Genomic DNA, 22,796 nt, shown 5'->3' with positions numbered 1-22,796 from the left:
AGGGTTATTTTTCTTAAAATATATAGGTAGGTATATTAAGATGATAAATTATATCAATATCATACGCATGATAACAACTATTATTCATGTACCAAATATTTTAATTAAGAGACAAGAAACAAACCGTGATTGCGGTAAGTACCCACAAGCTATCAACTAAATTGGTAAATTAATTTTAATTTTATATACTGTCGTGTCTATATCGTAATGAAATCGTAACTGAGAAAGTTTATTTTTGAAAATATTTTAATGGTAAAAAGTGGTAATGATACGCGAGGATTACAAAATGACACAATACCGACGACTTCTATGCAGCGTACTTTCTTAAAAATTAATATATTGTGTTGAAACCCGATGAAAGTATAATGGATGTTCAATAATTGCAGAAACGAACAATAACGTTTTAGCCCGACGTTCAGTCAACATACAATTCCTACCGTTGTTCCGTTGTCTTAACTGTTATACACTCGAAATACCTATAATTGCTTAATGACATTGTTATTTTCCAACAACCACTGTAATAATAATAATTATTATTCTATACACAGAATCACACTGCGACGCATCATCTCGGCGAGCAACTTTCGTCCAACTCCCGGAGCTCGAAACGTTCGACACCGCCGAAAACGCCGAACCAATACATTTGCATGTACTGTACCAAAGAAGTGTCCAGCATGGACGCGCTGCAACAACACTTCCAGACCAAGCATTGTAAGTCCATCATATCGGTGTCCCCGCACCCCGAGTCTACTCAAAAACCACCCACGCGATAAGCACACGAGTGCTTGTCTGTATTTTTTTTTTTTTGGGGGGGGGGGGGGTCTCAGGAGGTCAGATTCCCCAAATAAATGTATTTTCCGATATTCTAGCGTACGTACTCTACTTTTTTTTACAATATTCAGGACACACGGGATGGTACTCTGTAAGGTTATTTTACAAAGTAATTTTTTTTTTTGACTGCTTACAAAACGCATGTAAGTATTGGTACCTGTGATACAGCGTACGACGTGATAGTCATTGACATTAATCCGATTATATCCATGGCGATAATAACATTATGTAATGATGTGTACTAAGATGGTATTTTAGTTCGTGGTAATAATCAAAAAAAAAAATAATGCTTATATTTAATAATATACTGTATACTTCTACCCATGTAAATAATACATTTTTTTTTATAATTTGTGTGTGTTTAAGTAGTGTGCTACTAGATATTTATCGAAAATTTGTCTATTTAATTTAATCTATTTATTTGTCTGATTTATAATTTTTCCGCCCTTTTAATTGCTACAATCATTCAATAGTTATTATTAAAACTATATTTTATAAGTTTTTTTCATATGACGAAAAAAGGTACCAACCAAATCATGATTTGACAGAAAAGAGAGAATTTAGATAAAAAATATTGTTATAAATATATTATAATATTGAGGTTATAGTTGAAACCTTGAAAGTGAGTATATTAAGTTAGGAAATGTTTGTTGGTTTGAGGTAAAATGTTGGGAGTGTAATAAGGGGAGCGTGTGAGGTGAAGTTTCCCACGGTTGTATTCGGTATTCAATTTAGGTAGGGACGCACAATTTGTACGTGTCTTCAGAGTAGACACCTCTACAATTTATTTTCCAAGTCAAGCACTGTATATGACATAATAATAATATAATATAGTTCGATCTAATCGTTGGATTTTGCCCGTTCACAGCTGCGATCGTCAACGGCAAGCCGCAAGAGGATATCTTCTCGGCCGTACCACCGGCGGCCGCGTTCCCATGGCTCAACTTTGCCGACTCGCCGGCCCTTGCCCTGCCTCCGTACTCGTGCCGGTTGTGCATGAGCCAATTCCCGTCCGTCACTTCGTTACAAAAGCACTTTACGACCGCCCACTATCTGAATTCCGTCCTCAACAATAACATACAGAACAACAATAACAACAACAGCAACAGCAACAACAACAACACCAACGGCTGCAAAAGTGGCGGTGGTGTGGTGCCGATGTTCAACTGGCCGGCAATGGCTGGTGCGAATGGATACCATCAACACCACCACCGCCACTCGACGTCAGGTGGCAGTGGTGGTTACTTGCCCGAGGAAACCGTTCAGACGGGTCCCACAGACTTGTCGCTGTCGTCGTCCAAGCACGGTGGCGGCAAACACCATCACACGTCGTCGGGCAAGCACAAGTCGGCGGACGACCAGCGGAACCACGCGACCAGCAAAAAGTCCCGTTCGTCGCCCGGCCGCGATCCACCGGCGGCCGACCAACAGCGTCACATAAAACAAGAAAGCGTCACCGGCCACAACGTGTACGACGGCAAACACCTGCAGCTGCCGCGGCCAGTCGTGGCTCGTCCGTCCTCGCAGTTAGGCGTCTCCAACCACAACAATAACAATAACATCAACAACAACAACAACATCATTCACGCCGACAACAACAAGATCCAATTGCCATGTCCGCACTGTCATCTGACGTTCGTGCACTTCGAAGACTACCAGCAGCACGTCATCGGACACTTCCTGATGGCCGCAGCCGAATACTCGTGCCAGGAGTGTTCCACTTCGTTCACGACGTCCGAACACGTCCAGAAACATCTTATGGAAACGCACGCGCAGAACTTTTACCGGTGCATGCTGTGCAAAGAAGTGTTCCCCACCAAGTCGGCGTTGAAAGTGCACTTCAGCATGAATCACGGCAGCGAACACCGCATGTTCCGTTGCAACAACTGCACGGGACTGTCCCGGCCGCTGTTCCAGACGGAAATCGAGTTCATCGATCATCTTCGCAATGCCCATTACTCAGCGAGATCGCCACCACCGGTCCAAGCGAACCTGGTGAGTTATGAAAATGAAAATATGAGCTGACGAGGTGATTCATTTAATGCAAGACACCTTTTATTTCAGAAAGCACAAACGTTATGTTTTTTTACGTAATTTTAAGTTGTTACTAAACAACATTTTTGGAAAAAAAATTATACTTTTTCTTTTTATCAATATTATTTTACAAGTTTTTTTACTCTTTTGAATGACAACATACATTTTTAATTCCTCATCTCGAAGCAAAATATTATTCGGAGTATTTTGATCGATAAAAATAAAAATTCGGACAAGTGGCTTATTATTAGTTATAACTTATAACATTGTAAATGGGTATATTTAAAGATTTTATGAGTGGAGTAGTGGATCAACATTTTGCGGGGTATCCCTGTATGGATCCATCCCACTTGTCAAAACATTAAATACTTATAACTCATAGATTACAAGAGCAAAATTCAAAGTATTCTAAAATATATTCTGCACCGGAATATGGAATTAAAATGAATATTTTCATTATAAAAAGTAAAAACATCAAATATACGTTACAACGATTGAGGTTATGTATAAGAAATATTAAAGTTTTCATTAGTCTTATGTTACTGAATCACCCGGAATGGATCAACCAGTATTTTCCCGTATATTAATCTGTGTTTCGATTTTATTAAAACGTTCCTCGTCCCTTTGCGCGATTTTCAGATGTTGAGGTGTTTGGTGTGCCACGCCACGTTCAACACACAGTCCGACATGGAACAACATTTAGCTAGTCATTCCAAACAGTTCCAATGTCAATTCTGTTCAGAAGCATTCCATATCGAGTTTTTGTTGGACAGACACATACAAACGCATCACAGTTCGAGCGTAAGTCGCACCGTTGGCTCGCCACTACCACCATTAATGGTTCACGACAATTTAATATTTATATAATAATATATTGTCAATGTTTACAGATTTTGAGTCACCTCAACCGGAACCACAGGGAATCACCGAATTCCATGTGCACGTCGCCCACGTACATTTCCCGGACGGCGGACGGTAGTAAGCATCCGACGGAAAACGGGGCGAACGCTTGTGATATATGTGAGAAAAACGATTTTCGAAACGAACTGGACCTGGTGGCCCACAAGAGGACGATGCACCAGGTGAAACCTACGAATCTTTCGACAAAAGTGAGTATTTATAATAATCCTCCACTTACTTGTAATAAAAATGAAAAAAATTCGCCGATTTTAAACGTTTGTATTTTCAAACGCCCGGAATAGGTGAGCTTACATTGCGCGTATTGCAACGAAAACTGTAAATCAAGAACAGAGCTGGAGAACCACATGAAGACGCATTCGCAACACGGTTCGAATGTCGGAAAACACAAGTGCAACATTTGTGACGAAATCTATCAGTCCGCGATCAGCTTGGCCGAACACAAACTCACTCATTGCAAGGTGAGCATACCCGATTATACCATATTATTTTACTGACTGTGAAGATTAGTTAGTACTACTAGGTTACTACTTTTAGGCACATAATAATTATCGAAAAATCTTAATTATTATTATATTATTAAAATATATATTAAAACAAGGTGTGTCAGTTCGCAATAGTTTATGTTTAACGAAATTATGATTTGTGGGAGGGATGGTCACCGGTATGACGGTTTTAGCACCATTGAATTATAAATTATCACCGGTAAAATCGAATGCTAACAATATAATAAAAGGTAAATAATATTAAGATAAATAAAGTTAAAAAAAAACAATCGAGTTGAGTATATAATACTTTTATTTTGTTGATCATGTGATAAACTTATTAAATACGAGTTGGATGTTCAAAAACTAATACATTTATATATAGTTGTAAAATTATAAAGGATTGATTTAAAACAAATGATATATAATTGAATTCCCATATATTATATGCTTTTATTTTATTGAATATCTTTTTTTGTAATAAAACAACATGATAATATCTCTCTCTTTCCCCTCTCTTCTATCACCAATATTATATAATATTTTACCGTTAGATTTACATATTCTAATTGCGCCCTCGAACTTTATCCACCTGTCATTATGTTTTCGTAATCAGCGATTTCGTGTAATTGTGAATTTTAGTTACAAACAGTAATATATTCTTTATATTGTTGTATTATGCATAATTCAGTGAAACTTCCATAATATAACGAACTTCCATTTAACAAAATAGTCTGTTTGACGAAATTTTTTTATGAACCATACAAGATTAGAACCAAATTTATTTAATTCTACTTAACGAAAATATTCTCTATAGATAATACAAATTTCATTTGTTGCCCATTAGACTTTGTAATATGAAAGTTTCACAGTAATTAAACATAAACAATATTAATATTAAAACCATTAAAAGTAACCAAAACTAGGTTAAGTAAACATTGTATAATGTATGTAACGCACAACAAAATTTAGTATTTAGTATTAAGTCGTAGTTAGTAAGTTTTAGTGCCTCGATATAGCAAAACAGAAACTATAGATTGAGCGACAATATAAAATTGATAGGAGTAGACAAATGTGGGTGCTTCAGCGGTAATAACTTGATGCGGTCACTATAACACCACAAAACAGTAATAAAGTGTTCTATTTTAATTGTGTGTGATTAACGTCGGATGCGATCAACGTATACGACATTACGTATGATATAATTTTCATCAGATTATCCCGGTGTGAATAATAGAATATTTTCATATTTATCATAATTTATCATATTTATCATAATCAATCAATACGCGTAAAGAATTAGATTTGGCACATTATTTGTATCGTATAGCTAATACGATAGATGCGTAGATTGTCCCTTTTGAAATGGGAGCATGTTCTAAAAACCGGACAAAAAGCGTCCCGTTTGAAGTTTGCCGGGACATGATGATAAAAAAAGAGGCAATTTCGTTTAAAACGCGACGAATGGTCAACTCGTGTAATGTGTATAATACTATAATGTACCTTCCATACTGTCATATATGTTTCCTATAATCATATTTTAATATAATAAACATAATAATAAGATATTTTACCAATGTAATTAAGATAATGTCAGCCCCTCCGTCGTAATACCATTTCGATTATTTTGCTCTATCTCATTGTTCTACTATCGATCTGTCGATCAGGTGGCCACGAGTACCGTGTGCAGTCACTGCAAGATGACAATAGACAACGAGGATCAGTTCCACCAACACCTCCAGAAGCACTGCAACCCGGCGAACGCGAACGGCGGCCAAGTGGCATTTCCCACGTCGTGCATCATATGCAGGCAAACGCTCGTGTCGGACATCGAGGTGAAGGTGCACGTGCACTATCACCTGTCCCGGCTCAAGGAACCTGCGGCCGTGTGCGGCAACTGCAACCGGTACAAGCGGTCGGCGTCGTCGCCGTGCGCCGGCTGCAACCCGGCCAGGAACAGCGCCGCGGAACGGTGTCCGGATTGCGGTGCGGCGTTCGACGCTTTCGGCGCGCTGCAACACCACCTGACCACCGTCCACAGGAAACCGTTTCACTGTTTCAAGTGCAAGGTAAGCGTGACATTAACCTACGGCGTGTACAACAGTTAGGGTGATTCGCCGGGCGTGTTCACCCCCCCCCCCCCCCCCATTTTTCTTCAATATCACTGTTATCCAAAACCTGATTTTTAGAATTTTTAAATATTATACCTACCTACACGAAGACCATGTTTTCAAATTCTCGTGATTTGTTTGTACTATTCGAGGAGTGTCCGTGCCCCGTGGATATACAAATTTCTGTTTCTCAAGCGATAACCACTTTTTTTTCTAGGTACTGTAAATTATTTAGTGGATTTCTAAAACTATGACGTATTAAAATCAATAAATACGAACTAGTAGTCTTTGAATTATTTAACTTTGTGAACTAAGAATAATAAGTCCTCGTGATAATGGATTTGGAAGATACATATTATAGAGACTATGGTGATTTGAATAACTTAGTAGGTAACTAATATTCGTAAAAATGGTACAAGTATGATAGATACTAGATCGATTTTATATTTCTGTAAAACTTTTTTAAGTATTATTATCCTTAGTATAAACGTTTAAACAACCAAGAAACTACTCGTTCAAATTTTGATTTTAATATAGGTGCATCAACATTTTCAGAAAAATATCCGCTAAATAATTGACAGTAGAAAAATGGGGTTCTCATTTGAAAAACGAAAATTTGGATTGACTTAAGACACTGCTTTAGTTATACAAAAAATCTAAAAAAATATGTAAACGTTTAAAAATACAAAAAAATTGAATTTGAATAAATTTAGGGTGAGCATGCTTGGTGAATCACTTCGTATAATGGACCTCGTCTTTCAAACAAAAAACCCGGATAATTATAAAATATCACAATTGTCGTATGAGCCGGATATTGTTTTTGGTATTTTTTGCACATAATTTATTTTTAACGATAAATTGTTATCGTTATGACGTGTTACGTGTTAAATCTCCAATACGGGATTCACGGTTACAACATGCAATTTTTTAAATCTAATCATTCCTGAATAATAGTTGAAATAATGAGACGTAAACGTGTAAACGTTAGGTACCGATCTTATGGAAATTTCCTGAATTTGAAAATACAGGTATCGATCTATAATGGAATAGCATACATTTAACTACCGTATTATACACGTATCAAATAGTCACTAAACGGACATAATATTATCATATTAACCATATTAATTATGACACCAAGAGTAGAGTGAAGACCAAATTAGGCACTATTTAAATATCACCCGTGTCTCGTATTATTTACAAGCTGACACACTAAGCAGATTAACGCGTTAACCACACCTGGTCACGTGTGTGATGTTCATGGAAAATGTATATTCTACATCTATAGTTTATTCGTGATATATAATGACCCTGGAGAATGCCACACATAATCTAAATTGAAGAGAACCATAAAAACAAATTTTCAATGCCCAGCCGTCAGCGACTTTAAAATGTCTGAACGATGTTCATTCAAAATATTATGGCAGACAGTCGTAATTATAGTAGATATCATAGCTGATAAGTGATAGCTGGAGGGCGTATCCGCTATTAAAATATCGTGATTTCGAAGGGCTTTGATGCGAGTCTTGAACTTGTTTGAAATATCTCGTGACACCCTGTGTGCCGCACATAATATTAATATAAATCATAATTAAATATATTATTATAAAACGCAATACCTAACTCGTATACTCATCATCATAAAATGTGTTTTGCACAGATCGGGTTCGAATCGCAGCAGGAAGCCACGATCCACTTGGGCACCCACCTGGCCACGCTCAACGGTTCCGTGGACGGCATCGAGTGCGGCCTGTGCCCGTGCGTGCTGCCCACGGCCAACAGCCTCCAGACCCACCTGATCGAGCACACGTTCGCCGGCTGCAAGGCGTTCACGTGCTACCTGTGCTCGGCCATATTCACTGCACCCACCGGACTCCAGGCGCACATGACCGTCGACCATTCGGCCGAAACGCCGCCGTACGACTGTCCCAGGCCCGGTTGCCAGGCCAAGTTCTTCTTCACCGCCGAGCTGGACAGGCACACGCTCGAGCACCAGGGACAGGACGTGCTGGCCAACGTGAGTTGTTGATACCATATATACCAGAGCAATGCACGCTGTTACCTATGAGGTCGCGGACTGCATTGCGTATAGATAGGGATGTTAGCTGCGTTTTTCCTCCATAAATGAAATACCAAATTTTTCCACAGTTTGCGTTCTCCACGCGGTCCGTTTTCCGAAATTATGAAAATAAGAAATAGACATATTATATCCATTAATTGAAATATGTAGAGTTTAATACTCTGAATGCCTATAATTTTCTAACCTACAGTATATTTCAATAATATTTTTATGCAAAGGTAAAGATCAAAATTTGATTTATTCATATTTAATATGAAATAAGTTTAAATATAAAATCATCGTGATTAAATTTAGAATTAAATTAACATCAAACAATTAATATTATAAATTTATATGATATACAAAATTATTGTAAATTGTTTAACTTTACCTATATTTTAATATTATAGGAGTGTCATAAACTTATTAACTCTTATAATTAATATATGAATATAAATCAACTAATTTGTGTCATAATTTCATACATAAAGCAGATAAAATAAATAATTTTAATATTTCAAGGAAAAAAGAATTTTCATTAGAGAAAAATGTCCATTCACAAACATTCTCGCCCATTTGACTAGCAATTCCATCAAGATGCATAAATTATAATATTAATTATAATAACTAGGTATCACTAACCATGTACGGCATGTACTGCTGATATTAACTAATGAATGACACATATGCGGTGTTAAATTAAAAGATAACTGTTATTAAATTTCTTGAACACTTAATAAAAGAAAATTCCATACACAACAAACATTTTTACAATCAAAATTTATAAAATGATTTTTTCGATATTATGTCGATATGATCTGTAATACAACGCAAACTATCCTCTGTAATACTTATGAGTTGAAATAATATTTTTATTTATTATTAGGCATGATGTGCGGTGCATAATAATAATGTTATGTATACGGTACACTTATTAAAAAATTGAACAGTCGCGACGTTTATACTTTCAGATGAACTTCTACAAGTACCAAAACAAGCTGATGTCCATCTGCGAAAAGCTGTCGTTCAAGTGCGCCGAGTGCTATCAGAGCTTCTTGACACAAACCGACTTGCAATGTCACGTGTACGACCACCATCGACAACAGAAGGACGCACCGCCAACGGGACCGGAAACTAAAAACGTCAAACAGGAAATGAGCGGATGCGCGGTTAACGGTAACGCGGACGAAACGCGGCCTTTGGACGGATGCGAACGGTCCGAGAACCCGATCAAAGTGGAGGACGAGGACGAGGTGAGCGTGAAAACAGAACGGCGTGAAAAAGACGACGAGGACGAAGAGATGATCGACGTGGGAGAGAACAACCGCGGCGAGGCGAAGTCAGGTGCAGACGAAGAAGAGGCGGACATGCGTTGACGGGGGGTCGTCAATGCTCAGGGACTGAGGCTCAGGATTAATAGGATTCGACAACCGGGCCTAAATCTTTTTGTTGTTATTTTCAAAGAGAAAAATCGCCTCGATAATCGATGTAGACGTGTAACCTCGATTGTCACGAACCTCCCCTAAATTGTTTTTTATAATATATTATTATATTTCACCGACATGATTATGATGATTCGAGAGAATACAGTTATATTATTATTACGATTATTGTTTATTATTATTATTGTTATACACACGCGCAAAATATGATACGCATGATATTAGCCTATATTGTTTTTAATAAGTAAATTCGTATTATTGTTACATATTATTATTATTATTATTATTTTTATTATTAGCGGTAAATAGTACACGTAACACGTATTACGTGGCGTGTTCTATTTGTATTATTATTATTGTAAACATTATAATATTATATTTGATTGTATACGTTGAATTTACGGTGAATAATGCGCACACATTTAAAGATTTAAGTGGTGAAATATTATTATTATTATTATTATGCCTCGTCGAGGAATGAATTATATTCGAGATAAATTATGTTATCACTTTCTTTTCGTACGTATATTAATACTTTTAGCGTTATTGTTCATAATAATATTATACATTGTATTAAACGAGTCTTACATTTTTTAACGTCACTTATTAGCTTATATTATTATTTAAAGTCTTATAGGATTTATGTTTATGTTGAACAATTCATATAGATATTCCGTTGTTTTATTTTATTTATTATTGTACAAATATCATTATAGTTATATTATATTATAAAAAAAACACGTGTATATACAACGATAATGTCTTTAAGGGTTATGGCTATTTCTTATGGTTAACAATATTTTGTTTTTATTTTACTTTAACTTTAATTGTGATACTATTTTATCAAAACGATTTTTATTATACACACCGTATTTTTCTATCTTTTTATTTAATCACACACTTGCGTCCTTAACAGAAAAACAATGATCTACCTACTCGATTGTCGCAAAAATATCATCCTTCTATCGCTATACTTAAAACGGTTTAATATTCCAATATAATCATAATGTACCATATTAAAATAGTTTATCTAACTGTGTGAATTTAACAATTGGTATTCTTGAATACATCAGTATAATAATTATACCTGTGCAAAGGGTTCAACAAATTTGAAACTTTGTAATTGCTGTTTGCATATTTTTATACCAATATATATATTAATATATAGCAATAACATATTATAACACTGCTGTAAATTTATTACCTAGGTAAAATATTTTCTAATGAATTAATTATTTTAAAAAAACTTCATTAATTATATCATATTATCGTTTATAAATCAAATTAGTCTAATGACTGTTTCCAAACTTTTTGAACACTGTATATATTTTCTTCTAGCAATTACCTTGCAATTGGATCAAAACCGCAACATATTAACTTTTAATTTGATGTGGAATCATTTTTCAGAAAACACTTTGAAAATAAAAATTCTATAATATATGTATCTAAGAACTAAAACATTTTATTTTAGACCCTATGAAAATAAAGTATTTTTTAAGTGAAGTTATAAGTTATAACATTGACGTACTTTTTGTATTTATGAAGACTTGTAACAGCATAATATAACTAATAAACTATATCACATTTTTCAGAACTATAAGTCTAGCATCTTTTTTCTGCTTTACAACATTAGGTATTTAAATTCCGTTTTCAAATGTTAATAATATAAAATTTTACTATAATATAAACTATAAAGTAAATAAGTAATATAATAATTGTATTCTACATTTTCAAAAATAGTATTTTTAACAATGATTAAGATTTAGAATTAATGGCTTTACACAACGATAAAAAATAATATATTATTATAAGGGCGTTATAATATTCCTCAAAACTCCAATATAACTTTGAATGCTTACTATTGATATATATTAATAAAGAATGTGACATCTGAAATATAGTAATATATTCAGATATAATAATAATATATTTTGAACGTTACAAGAATAATTACTATTTGATATGTTAGATTTATAAAATGGGGTACCATCGAGAGTTCTAAAATTGAAAGTAAATCACACAGCCTTACAATTTACAAGGCACCAACAAAATATGACAATAAAATTATTTTATTCGTGACAAGATATATATTATATATAACAAAATACAGTAAAAAAATATTTCTCTATCCTGGGTCACAAAATACTTTTCAAGATAAAAAATCGTAGATATACAGTGAAACCTCCATATTATGAACTCTCATGGAGCATAAAAAAAGTAACATAGTTACTTTATTTGTAATAACTTAGTGGTTTCCTCTAATGATCTAGATACGCAATAAGAAAGGATATTCGCTTTTTAAAGAGGTGGTAAAACAGGGATCTTAAGATTCACGGTGGAAATCGAACCTTTTTTTTGTTTATTAATGGTTGCCTTTGGTTGCAAGTTATATAATATGCGAATTATTTCACAAAGCTAGGCACAATTACGCCGGTTTGTCCATAAAAATAAATAAAATAACCCCCCAAAATATATAAACATATATATAAATATTAAATAGGTACTCCTAAAAATCCGGGATGATCAACTATGACAATACTATTTTAGGTACACTGTATACAAATTTTTTTCAACTACAAAGCTGTACTAATATAGGCTATATTTTATCTCCCTCCTCACTGTGTCAGCAATTTACCGAAGTAGATTGCCTACTTGATAATATACTGTTCGCATAACCATAAGCGAAACTCACGGGCAATGCCACGCGGGATGGCTAAATATTAAAATATAATATGATTTTGCTTTCATACCTTTTCAGAGCAAATTACACCCAAAAGGAGTTAATTAATCACAAATTTTTTTCCGGGCAACGCCGGGTTATTCAGCTAGTATTCTATAACGTTATGTGCAAGCCAGTTGGGACTAGTGTTGAGAATAGATAGCGAAAATTTCATCTAGATAAGATGCAGATAATTTTATATAAATTTATCTAAATACAGATAAAAATAAATACATTTTACATTTATCTAGGTTAGATAAAGATAATCTAACTTTTGTCTAGATAATATGGTATATTTTAATAACATAGATATTTACTTTTTACCAACGTGAACATAAAGTAACTAATACTCAATAGGTACATTTATTTTATTATGCATATCACAACGAAAACACTTAGTCGAACTCCGTGTAAAAATGGCTAAGAAATGTACAAGATATATTTCAATCACTATATATATATGATATCATGAATAAATGCTAAGTCAATTTAATTAAATAAAGTATACTTAATTTGTTTCAATAATTTATTTACTTGGCGAGAAACAATATACTTTATATTACACAAAATAACGTGAACAAAATAAATAAAAGGCATTAGAACTATTCATTATAATATTATAATGGATATTTCTACACTTGTCAAAATAAGTGTACTTTAATTCAATTAACTTAGCATTTATTCTTGACATCAAATATTTATAGTTCTTAAACATCTTATAAATGACTGATTTTTTTTTTTATTTTGTCATTTTTTACATGGAGTTTGACGAAGTTTTTTGACTATAGCCAATTTTTTACCGCAATACATTTATATTAATTTTGCCTCTCAGAAATTATAATATAGACGTCTTTATCACCACGAGACCATATTTCTTTATTAATAGTAATTTATTAGTATATTACAATCTTTTAAAGTATTAACTAATAACTAATAACCTATATAATAGTAACCAAGTAACGTATACGCAACGAAATCTACGACTTAGGTATTACTTTTCTTATAAGTTACAAGTAAAACATTCAAGTTATTGGTTTATTTTTACTAGGTACAGTTTATATCCTAGAAAAATATACAATAAGTAGCCAAGTAGGTTATAAGTAGTATCATAGTTATGAATTTATGATATAATATCAAAATACTTAAAGGGTAATGTGTATACCGTATACATCGTTACATTTTATGTTTAAATCTAATAAGATACCAATAATTCCTCTTCACACGTTGATATATACTAAAAAAGTTATACAAATAAAGAAAGTAGATAATAATAATATTAAGATTAAAGATAGTTTATAATTAATATTAATAAAATAAGACGTGAAATAACAGTAATTAACAAGTTTAAAAAGTTAAGTGTAATATAATATAATATACTACATTAATATCTTTTGAAGAATGCAATGTTCTGAAAAAAGATTGAAACCGTTTTTGAACCTGTTAAATTAACTTAATTTCAACCTGAAGATAAGGCTCCCAAATTAACGTCCCATAATCAAAAATATATCAGACATAAGCTGAGTGAAGGATTTTTAAACATGGTACAGAATTGAAATTACTAATGTGCCGTCGTATGAATCCGACTAAACGTATGGCAAAATAAAATAAATTATAGGTATAGGTAATCTATATGAGATCCGAAGGATAGTAATATAGAATATATAATTCTTTAATCCTTTACCTCGAAAACTCGATTTAAAGATGAGTTAGGTACTTAAGAAATAATTTCAATCAACGAGAACCCGTGATCTAGGAAACTAAGAAAGGATATAACTTATCAATGTTGACATTAAAGCTTACTGCGTAGCACCAGTCAACAAGGCTATTGAATGCAAATTGAATACAAACTATAATTCATATGGGAAAAGTTAAGTGTCATCAGCCAAAAGTAATATACAGATATTGTTAGTAATATATTAAATAAATTATATATATAATATATTTAATAATATGTATAAGTATAAAAGTATTAAATAGTACCAGAGACAGATGCCCACCTTGAGGAACACAAGATAAAAAATTAAACTTTTTCGATGAAATTTAATATCAATCAACTGCTATATCTATAGATAAAGAAAGAGTGAAACCATGTCAAAATCCAATACCCATCTTGTCAAAAATATGTAAATAATGGAGGAGTGATCATCGGAGTCTAAATTATCTAAACATTTAAGTAATGATAGCATTAACTTGAAGACTGTTTTCAAAATCAGATTAAATTTATTCAAATGATTGATAAATAGTGTTTATGTTAAACTGAATTTGAATAGTTAGAAATATTGTTGTCTTAAATAATAATGTTAACAGTTGCCTTAAGTTAATTTTACAAAATCCACACAGCTCAAAATGAAAGTCAGCATGCAATCTTCGTAATGAAAAAAAAGCAATCTGAAAATGCATAGAACAATGATAACTGTTCGGTGTTAGTTATCGAATCATTAATCAACATTATATCAGTTTACATTTTACCTTTCGCCGAAGTGTGAGGTCTGCTGTCATAGATCGTCTGTTTAAAATCAAAGTTGTCCGTCTTATCTATATACAATGATAAAAAATCGGTTAAGTGCAAGTCGTTCTGCTGTACAGAAGGTTGCAAGTGGGTGACTGTAATGGATGGGGTTAGATTTGAATTCAATGATATAATATCATTGTATACGAAAAACAGTTCTGAGCGGAGACGGTTTCTAGAAACTCGCTAGGCGAAACCAGTGTGAAAAATAACGCGGCGGGATGTTTAGACCATATCATTTACATGGTTCATTATACCAATACGGGTAAATGATGGATAACTTTAAACCGGTCTAGTTTAGCTAATTTCCACTTTGTCATCCTATAGGATATTTTATATTATATTTATATTGTTATTAATAATACATTAATACGGTAGGATGAGTTTATAAAATATAAAATGTGCCTATGTATTTTTAATGTTTGTCAACTAATATAATATAATATAATTCTCCATTGACAGTTAAATATTTATATTTAAAATCAAAAATAATAATAATTATAAACCTCATTTTCAGTGGTCTGGCAAAGATAATACAATATGATAATGTCCAACAATCTCATCAACACATCAAGGATTGGAAAAAAACGGTGCACATCGACTTTGACAAACATGCCTTTGAATAGAATATAGTGATATAACGTATAGATGATAGAAGACAGGTTTCTCAATACAATATTAATGAGCACTGGTGGTCCGAAGATGGATCTGTTTATGACATCCAGGCTCTCCATAGTACTAGTATACATACTAGTCAAATCGCTAATGCGAATGATGCCCTTCGATAATTCATCATTTAATTTGTACACGATTATTTGGACAAACATGATTAAAAACATGTACTCGTAAAACATGCAGCGGTCGTATATAAAAGTCCACGACCATAAAACCTAAAATAATAGTGTGATTATCAGTTTATGGTTTTAAAATATAATGTGACGTATAACTACTAATGGCTTACATTTTATTCATTACAATCTAAAAAAAAATTACTCACCCAATTAAAAATAGGATAGTCGGGAGTGATGGTCATAAAACCTATTACTGATATGATGTACAGCAAAAAATGCATTACGAAACCAATAACGCATATCCAAAATAATTTCGTTTTAAGTGTAACATAATAATTGCTTAAGTTTTTCAATTCATCGAGTGTCCCCATAAATGTCTTCAACATATTAGATAATTCATTATCGAAGTAAAGTCTCCATGTAATAGAGATGAGTGGTCCCAATAACCTCAATTCAACACTTGCAATCAATACAATTGATATAGGCTCCAAAATATCCAACACATTATTTACTGCCTGGCAATAATCATAAAAATCGAATTATTAATTTTTATGTTACCACCATTATTATTAAATCTAATTTTAAATTCCAGTAAATATTAAAAATTGAAAACCGAATATGAGATTTAATATAGTTTTTTTATTTATTGTTATACACTAATTGCATTATAATCGCGTGGTATTTTTCAATTATATACCCATTTATTTTCATTATACACATTGGTTAGAAATACAGAGGCAATTCACCAAGCATGACTCATTATAGCATCCACGTTCTTTGAATCAATTTTACACTGCCACTACCGGTTAAAATAAAACATAAGTTGAAAATGTTCAACAAATAAATAGTGTTTATTACGTTGTATTGTTGTTTCAATTAAAAATATATTTAAATAATAAGTTGACCAACCGTCAACCGATGTTACATAGAACATTAATTGTAAGCTTTGTTATGAGACAGTAAAATTAGTTATAGTATTAATTATGAAAAATATTACAATGATTACAATAATAATTATTATTATTTCAATATTTTAGTATAATTAGTAAATCTAATTGTGAATTTCAGTTAATATTAAAAACCAAATAGTATGAGATGCAATATTGTTTGCAATACTATTATTAAATTATGTATCATTAATAGTACATTAATTTCAATATAATTTCGCGGTATAATGTTATCCTAATCTTTTGCTTTTTGTCCAGTACCTACCCACTTTATATAAATAAAATATTTTGCTTTGTAATACTCTCAAAGGTAAAAAAATATTTCATAAATGGTAATGTATTTATTTCTGAATTTCAGACTCACTCATGATTCATGAATCGTTTTTAGTCTTTTACCTATAATTATATTATAATCCGTACTTTACATATTAATATATTATAATGTACGGTTATTAACAAAACGTTATAGATTACGAAAAAAATATATCATTTTAATTATGAATAAATATATAACAACTATTATAGAAAGAGAAATAAAACTTGAACAATGTCTAACTGTTTTTTGTTATATATCTTAAAAACACTTAATAACTAATAAGCGTACTGTTAATTCAAATATAATTAGTTCTATTTTATACCTACCCATTTATTTCCATTGTATACATTGATTATAAATATAGTGGTTAATGCAAATCGCCAAGCATAACTCAGCCACTTCGATTTATTTTCGATAAACTCTATACTACCGTTACCTGTAAAAATAAAACTCCGATTGAAAACTTTTGGCAAATAAATAATGTTCATTGTGTTATATAAATTAAAAATATTAAATAATATGTTGACCAACTGATGTTATATATTATTATAACGTTTGTAAATTTTGGTATGAAACAATAGCTTTGTATTTTCTTATTAACTGGAATTGAAAAAAATATTTTCTGCAAATGAATACTTGATGTGAAGTAGGTCAACAAACAATTTAATTATTTATGTAAAACCAAGGCATATTTACTTAAAAAATGTTTACCTATTTAATAATCTAATGGCCTATAAATATATACACCTATAAAATATATAATACTAGCTGTCCCGCGATTATATAAGACTTTAGTGTATCTTGGGTTTAGTGTACTTATACCTAGGTACGTCAACTACGTCACTTCATAGATAAATTTGGGTAGCTTTGCGAACTAAATCGACCAAGGTGAAAAATTTATTTGTGATGGATTGGGTTCAACACTTGGTATAAACCGAACGTGGTTCAAACTACTCTTTAAACATTCCTGATATCTCCAAGAACAATTAGAAATTTTCACAAAATCGGTCAAGTAATTTTTGAGAACCTATATAATAGCTACAAATATATATTAAACTTTTATATTTGTTTTAAGATATAATTTCTTTATTCGAAACCATAAGCGTACGACGATTTGATGGATGTTTTTACCCCATCTCGCCTATAACCAATAGCAACCATTTATAAGCAACAATTTCTATCGTAAATCTCAAAATACTTGTTTGAGCACCTCTCCGGGTTGAACCAACTAGGTCTAATTGTGAATCTAAACCATTCAGGGACTCGCTCAAAAACATACAAAAAATGCCAGTGGTTTAGGAGGAATTCAATGACATACAGACAAACATGTATTTTTAACACTTTTCTTAAGTTTGGTTTCACGTCTGTCTGTGATCAAATCTTGCGCGCTCGATTTGAGGCACTTTTTGAAGATGAAAAATTCTGAAAATTGGTATAGACCTTGGTCTTGGATGACAATACAATAATCCGTTGTCATTTTGGGACATGGACCAAAAAAAAAAAAAAGGATTGTCCCCACGACGTCGCCGTAATATCTCTCGCAGATATTGAACTTTCTCTCTTCCCCAAAAAAAAACCGCAACCTCTTACGAAGCAAGTATAGGCGTGTCCTATCCATTATTATAATATCTATGGTAACAACGGTAATTATTACCAAATAACATTATACCGGTATTCTGATATAGGTACCGAAAACACCGGATAACATATTTCTTAAACGTTTAATAAAAATATTTACTTTCAACTAAAAAGTAGAAAATAAAAAATAAAAAAAAAAATTTTAAAAACACACTTTTCCATAAAAACATTTAAAAAAAAATTTTAAAAATTGCACTAAAAAGACAAAAATAATTCTCTGTACTTAAAAATAATGAAAAATTTATTGATGAAAAATTTAAAAGTGTGTGGTGCATCATACAAAACATTAAAAGCCGAGCTAAGTCTCACATACACTTCTTTGTTCAATCCTGTTTATAAGATAGTGACTGGCAGTATATGTCAAGTATAAGAGCAAAATAATGAAAAATTTACTGATGAAAAATTTAAAAGCCAAGGAAAGTCTCACATACACTTCTTTGTTCAATCATGTTTATAAGATAGTGACTGGGAATATATGTCAAGTGTATGAGCACCACACACTTTTAAATTTTTCATCAATAAATTTTTCATTATTTTTAAGTACAGAGAATTATTTTTGTCTTTTTAGTGCAATTTTTAAAATTTTTTTTTAAATGTTTTTATGGAAAAGTGTGTTTTTAAAATTTTTTTTTTTATATATATATAGACATAGATTGTTATTATTTTCGGCCACCTAATTAATTTCACCAAGGAAAATTATTATACATTAAAACCTTCCCCGTGACTCGACCGATTTATAAGTGAAAACCGTATTAAAATAAGTAGAGTTCTTTTCGAGATATGCTCGTACACACAAAAAAAGGGGCAGTGTTTCTCTACTTTATTATACATGTTATATACATATAAATCTTCTTCTTGAATCACTCTATTAGTTAAAAAACCCGCATCTAAATCCGTTGCATAGTTTTAAAAGTCTAAGCATACAGACAGAAAAAGGGACTTTGTTTTATAATATGTTAAGATAAGATAAGATATACATGTATTGTATATTTATTATACAGAGTGATCCACTAAGCATGCTCACCCTTTTCTTAAATAATAAAGTTATTCAAATTCTGATTTTTTAAGTACCCAAGCCTCCTTGTTATCGGAAGAACTGGGATTTAGAGCTTCCATGGCAGGTTCAAATAAATTCGGAGAGTGATGCATTTTTAGGAAAAACGTGCACTAATTAGAAACCATTTTTGAGCCTGTTAAATTAACTTCATTTCAACCTGGAGATAATGCTCCCAAATTAACGTCCCATAATCAAAAATATATCAGACATAAGCTGAGTGAAGGATTTTTAAACATGGTACAGAATTGAAGTTACTAATGTGCCGTCGTATGAATCCGACTAAACGTATGGCCAAATAAAATAAATTATAGGTATAGGTAATCTATATGAGATCCGAAGGATAGTAATATAGAATATATAATTCCTTAATCCTTTACCTCGAAAGCTCGATTAAAAGATGATTTAGGTACTTAAGAAATAATTTCAATCAACGAGAACCCGTGATCTAGGAAACTAAGAAATTATAACACTTATCAATGTTGACATTAAAGCTTACTGCGTAGCACCAGTCAACAAGGCTATTGAATGCAAATTTAATACAAACTATAATACATGTGGGAAAAGTTAAGTGTCATCAGCCAAAAGTAATATACAGATATTGTTGATAATATGTATAAGTATAAAAGTATTAAATAGTACCAGAGACAGATGCCCACCTTGAGGAACACAAGATAAAAAATTAAACTTTTTCGATGAAATTTAATATTAATCAACTGCTATATCTATAGATAAAGAAAGAGTGAAACCATGTCAAAAGCCAATACCCATCTTGTCAAAAATATGTAAATAATGGAAGAGTTATCATCGAATTATTAATTTTTATGTTACCACCATTATTATTAAATCTAATTTTAAATTCCAGTAGATATTAAAAATTGAAAACTGAATATGAGATTTAATATAGTTTTTTTATTTATTGTTATGCACCAATTGCATTATAATCGCGTGGTATTTTTCAATTATATAACCATTTATTTCCATTATACACTTTGATTAGAAATATAGAGGTTAAAGGCAATTCACCAAGCATGACTCATTAGCATCCATGTTCTTTGAATCAATTTTACACTGCCACTACCGGTTAAAATAAAACATAAGTTGAAAATGTTTAGCAAATAAATAATAGAAAATGATTGTCGTACATATATAAATTATTGATACTAGTGTAAAGCTGCGTTTACATGGGGCGTGAATTTGAGAGTGGATCACGCCACGCCACCTTCGTTCGTATCTCACGACTGAAAATCAAACATTGTTTGATTCTATCACGTTTGGGTCGTGGGGCCGTAAGCGTGGTTCACTCTCGTGATTCACTCGTGATTTATGTCTCGTGTAAACCTAAATAATTAGTTAATACAGTAGTGTGATTAAATTCGTATATAAGCATAGGTACCTATTTGTATATGTAGTCAACGACTCATATTAGCTGGTACAACAATTTGTGAAAACAATAAATGGGTTTAAATAAGTTATCTCAACAAAAACACTACGTGTAAAAAACCTAGCTAAGAAAAAAAAACTCAAGTTAGGTAGTTAAGTTGTGATATCGAAAAGGGGCTAAGTAATTTCTTAAATTTATTAGTACAGAAATTGTTTATAATTGTTTGTTTTTGATGAAGTGGTAGATAATTTAAAACAAATAATTTACCTTGGCTTGGCTATCAAATTTGCGGGAATAGACTTAAGAGAAAACTGTTTTTCACATGGCCAATTCTACATAGCTTGCTCACGAGTAATTGGTGATTTTGGCCCCTACTAATAGATAAGTGAAAAATATTGTCTACAAAGAAGATTTGTAGATAATAAAACTATTAGTTATGATAATAATTACATTTAAATAGATTAAACAATATAATAACAATACATACATTTTTTATTTTTATACTTAAACCCTGCAACGACGTGTAATATTCAGCTAGTTAATTATTCCAAAGTATAATATTACCTAATATATTCATGATTTACTATTAAAATATTCTATTAAAAAATAGTTTATTATAATATAACATCATATTATTTTAAATCGAGTATACCTACAATGTTAACAATAAATGTGCCTTGTCACTGACTAACTCCGTGCGCAGCCGTTATCGATCAAAATAATAGCACTTCCGGACCATCTGCAAAATGCAATATAATATATTATATAATAAAATATATGAAATTGATAACTTTATAGGTTCTTACAAACAAAGTTAATCGCAGTCTTCTAGCAAGTAAAAGATGATGCTTAAAATATGAATACATTATTTTTAAACGTAATATAATTAATATAATAATATATTTTTTTAAATTGTTCAAGTCACGCTAAATATAAAATAATGAACTTTGACTATTTTTTAGAGTCGTATCTATAGAAATTAATGAGAAACTGGTGCTTATGTAGTCTCTACACTATGCACAATTATTTGTTGTATTTTTAGATATTTATTGTATACATTTTAAAGTGACAAATTATAGATTCGTATACACAAACAAACGATGTGAATAATAATAACAAAAGTTATAATATTGTGTATGAATAATTGTAAAATACAAATATTAATATTGTAAGTTAAATATAAATCTAACCTAACCATATTTGTAAATATATTACCATCAAAAAGATTTATTATTCTATTATATTTATAAATTGATTTTAATCTTTAAATGCTTGAGAAATAGTATTTATGTTAAACTGAATTTGAATAGCTAGAAATATTGTTGTCTTAAATAATAATGTTAACAGTTGCCTTAAGTTAATTTTACAAAATCCACACAGCTCAAAATGGAAGTCTGCATGCAATCTTCGCAATGAAAAAAAAGCAATCTGAAAAATGTATAGAACGACAATTGTCGGTAGGTTATCGGTCCATTAATAAATTATATAGCAACTTACCTTTCGGCGAAGTGTGTGGTCCGAAGTTATGGATTTTTTGTTTAAAATAAAAGTTGTCAGT

At 31.7% G+C, this 22,796-nt stretch overlaps 1 protein-coding gene across 2 annotated transcripts in view; it reads left to right on the top strand.

The window, feature by feature from the left end:
- Nucleotides 1-11,363, top strand: part of LOC132942719 (zinc finger protein 521-like) — a 130,446-nt gene extending 119,083 nt beyond the window's left edge. The window contains exons 7-14 of one of the 2 annotated variants that reach the window (XM_061011344.1): nucleotides 549-711; nucleotides 1,700-2,826; nucleotides 3,505-3,666; nucleotides 3,756-3,974; nucleotides 4,068-4,244; nucleotides 5,936-6,337; nucleotides 8,040-8,396; nucleotides 9,410-11,363. In XM_061011344.1, the coding sequence (XP_060867327.1) occupies nucleotides 549-711; nucleotides 1,700-2,826; nucleotides 3,505-3,666; nucleotides 3,756-3,974; nucleotides 4,068-4,244; nucleotides 5,936-6,337; nucleotides 8,040-8,396; nucleotides 9,410-9,814 (3,012 nt within the window). In that variant the 3' untranslated portion in view covers nucleotides 9,815-11,363. The remainder of the gene's footprint in view (nucleotides 1-548; nucleotides 712-1,699; nucleotides 2,827-3,504; nucleotides 3,667-3,755; nucleotides 3,975-4,067; nucleotides 4,245-5,935; nucleotides 6,338-8,039; nucleotides 8,397-9,409) is intronic. The other variant, XM_061011345.1, reaches the window with a different exon arrangement.
- The last annotated feature ends 11,433 nt before the right edge of the window (nucleotides 11,364-22,796 follow it).

Source organism: Metopolophium dirhodum, chromosome 4 (assembly GCF_019925205.1).
Source record: "Metopolophium dirhodum isolate CAU chromosome 4, ASM1992520v1, whole genome shotgun sequence".
NCBI lineage: Eukaryota > Metazoa > Arthropoda > Insecta > Hemiptera > Aphididae > Metopolophium > Metopolophium dirhodum.
Note: the sequence above shows the minus strand (reverse complement) of the source record. Positions and strands in the feature narration are given on the sequence as shown.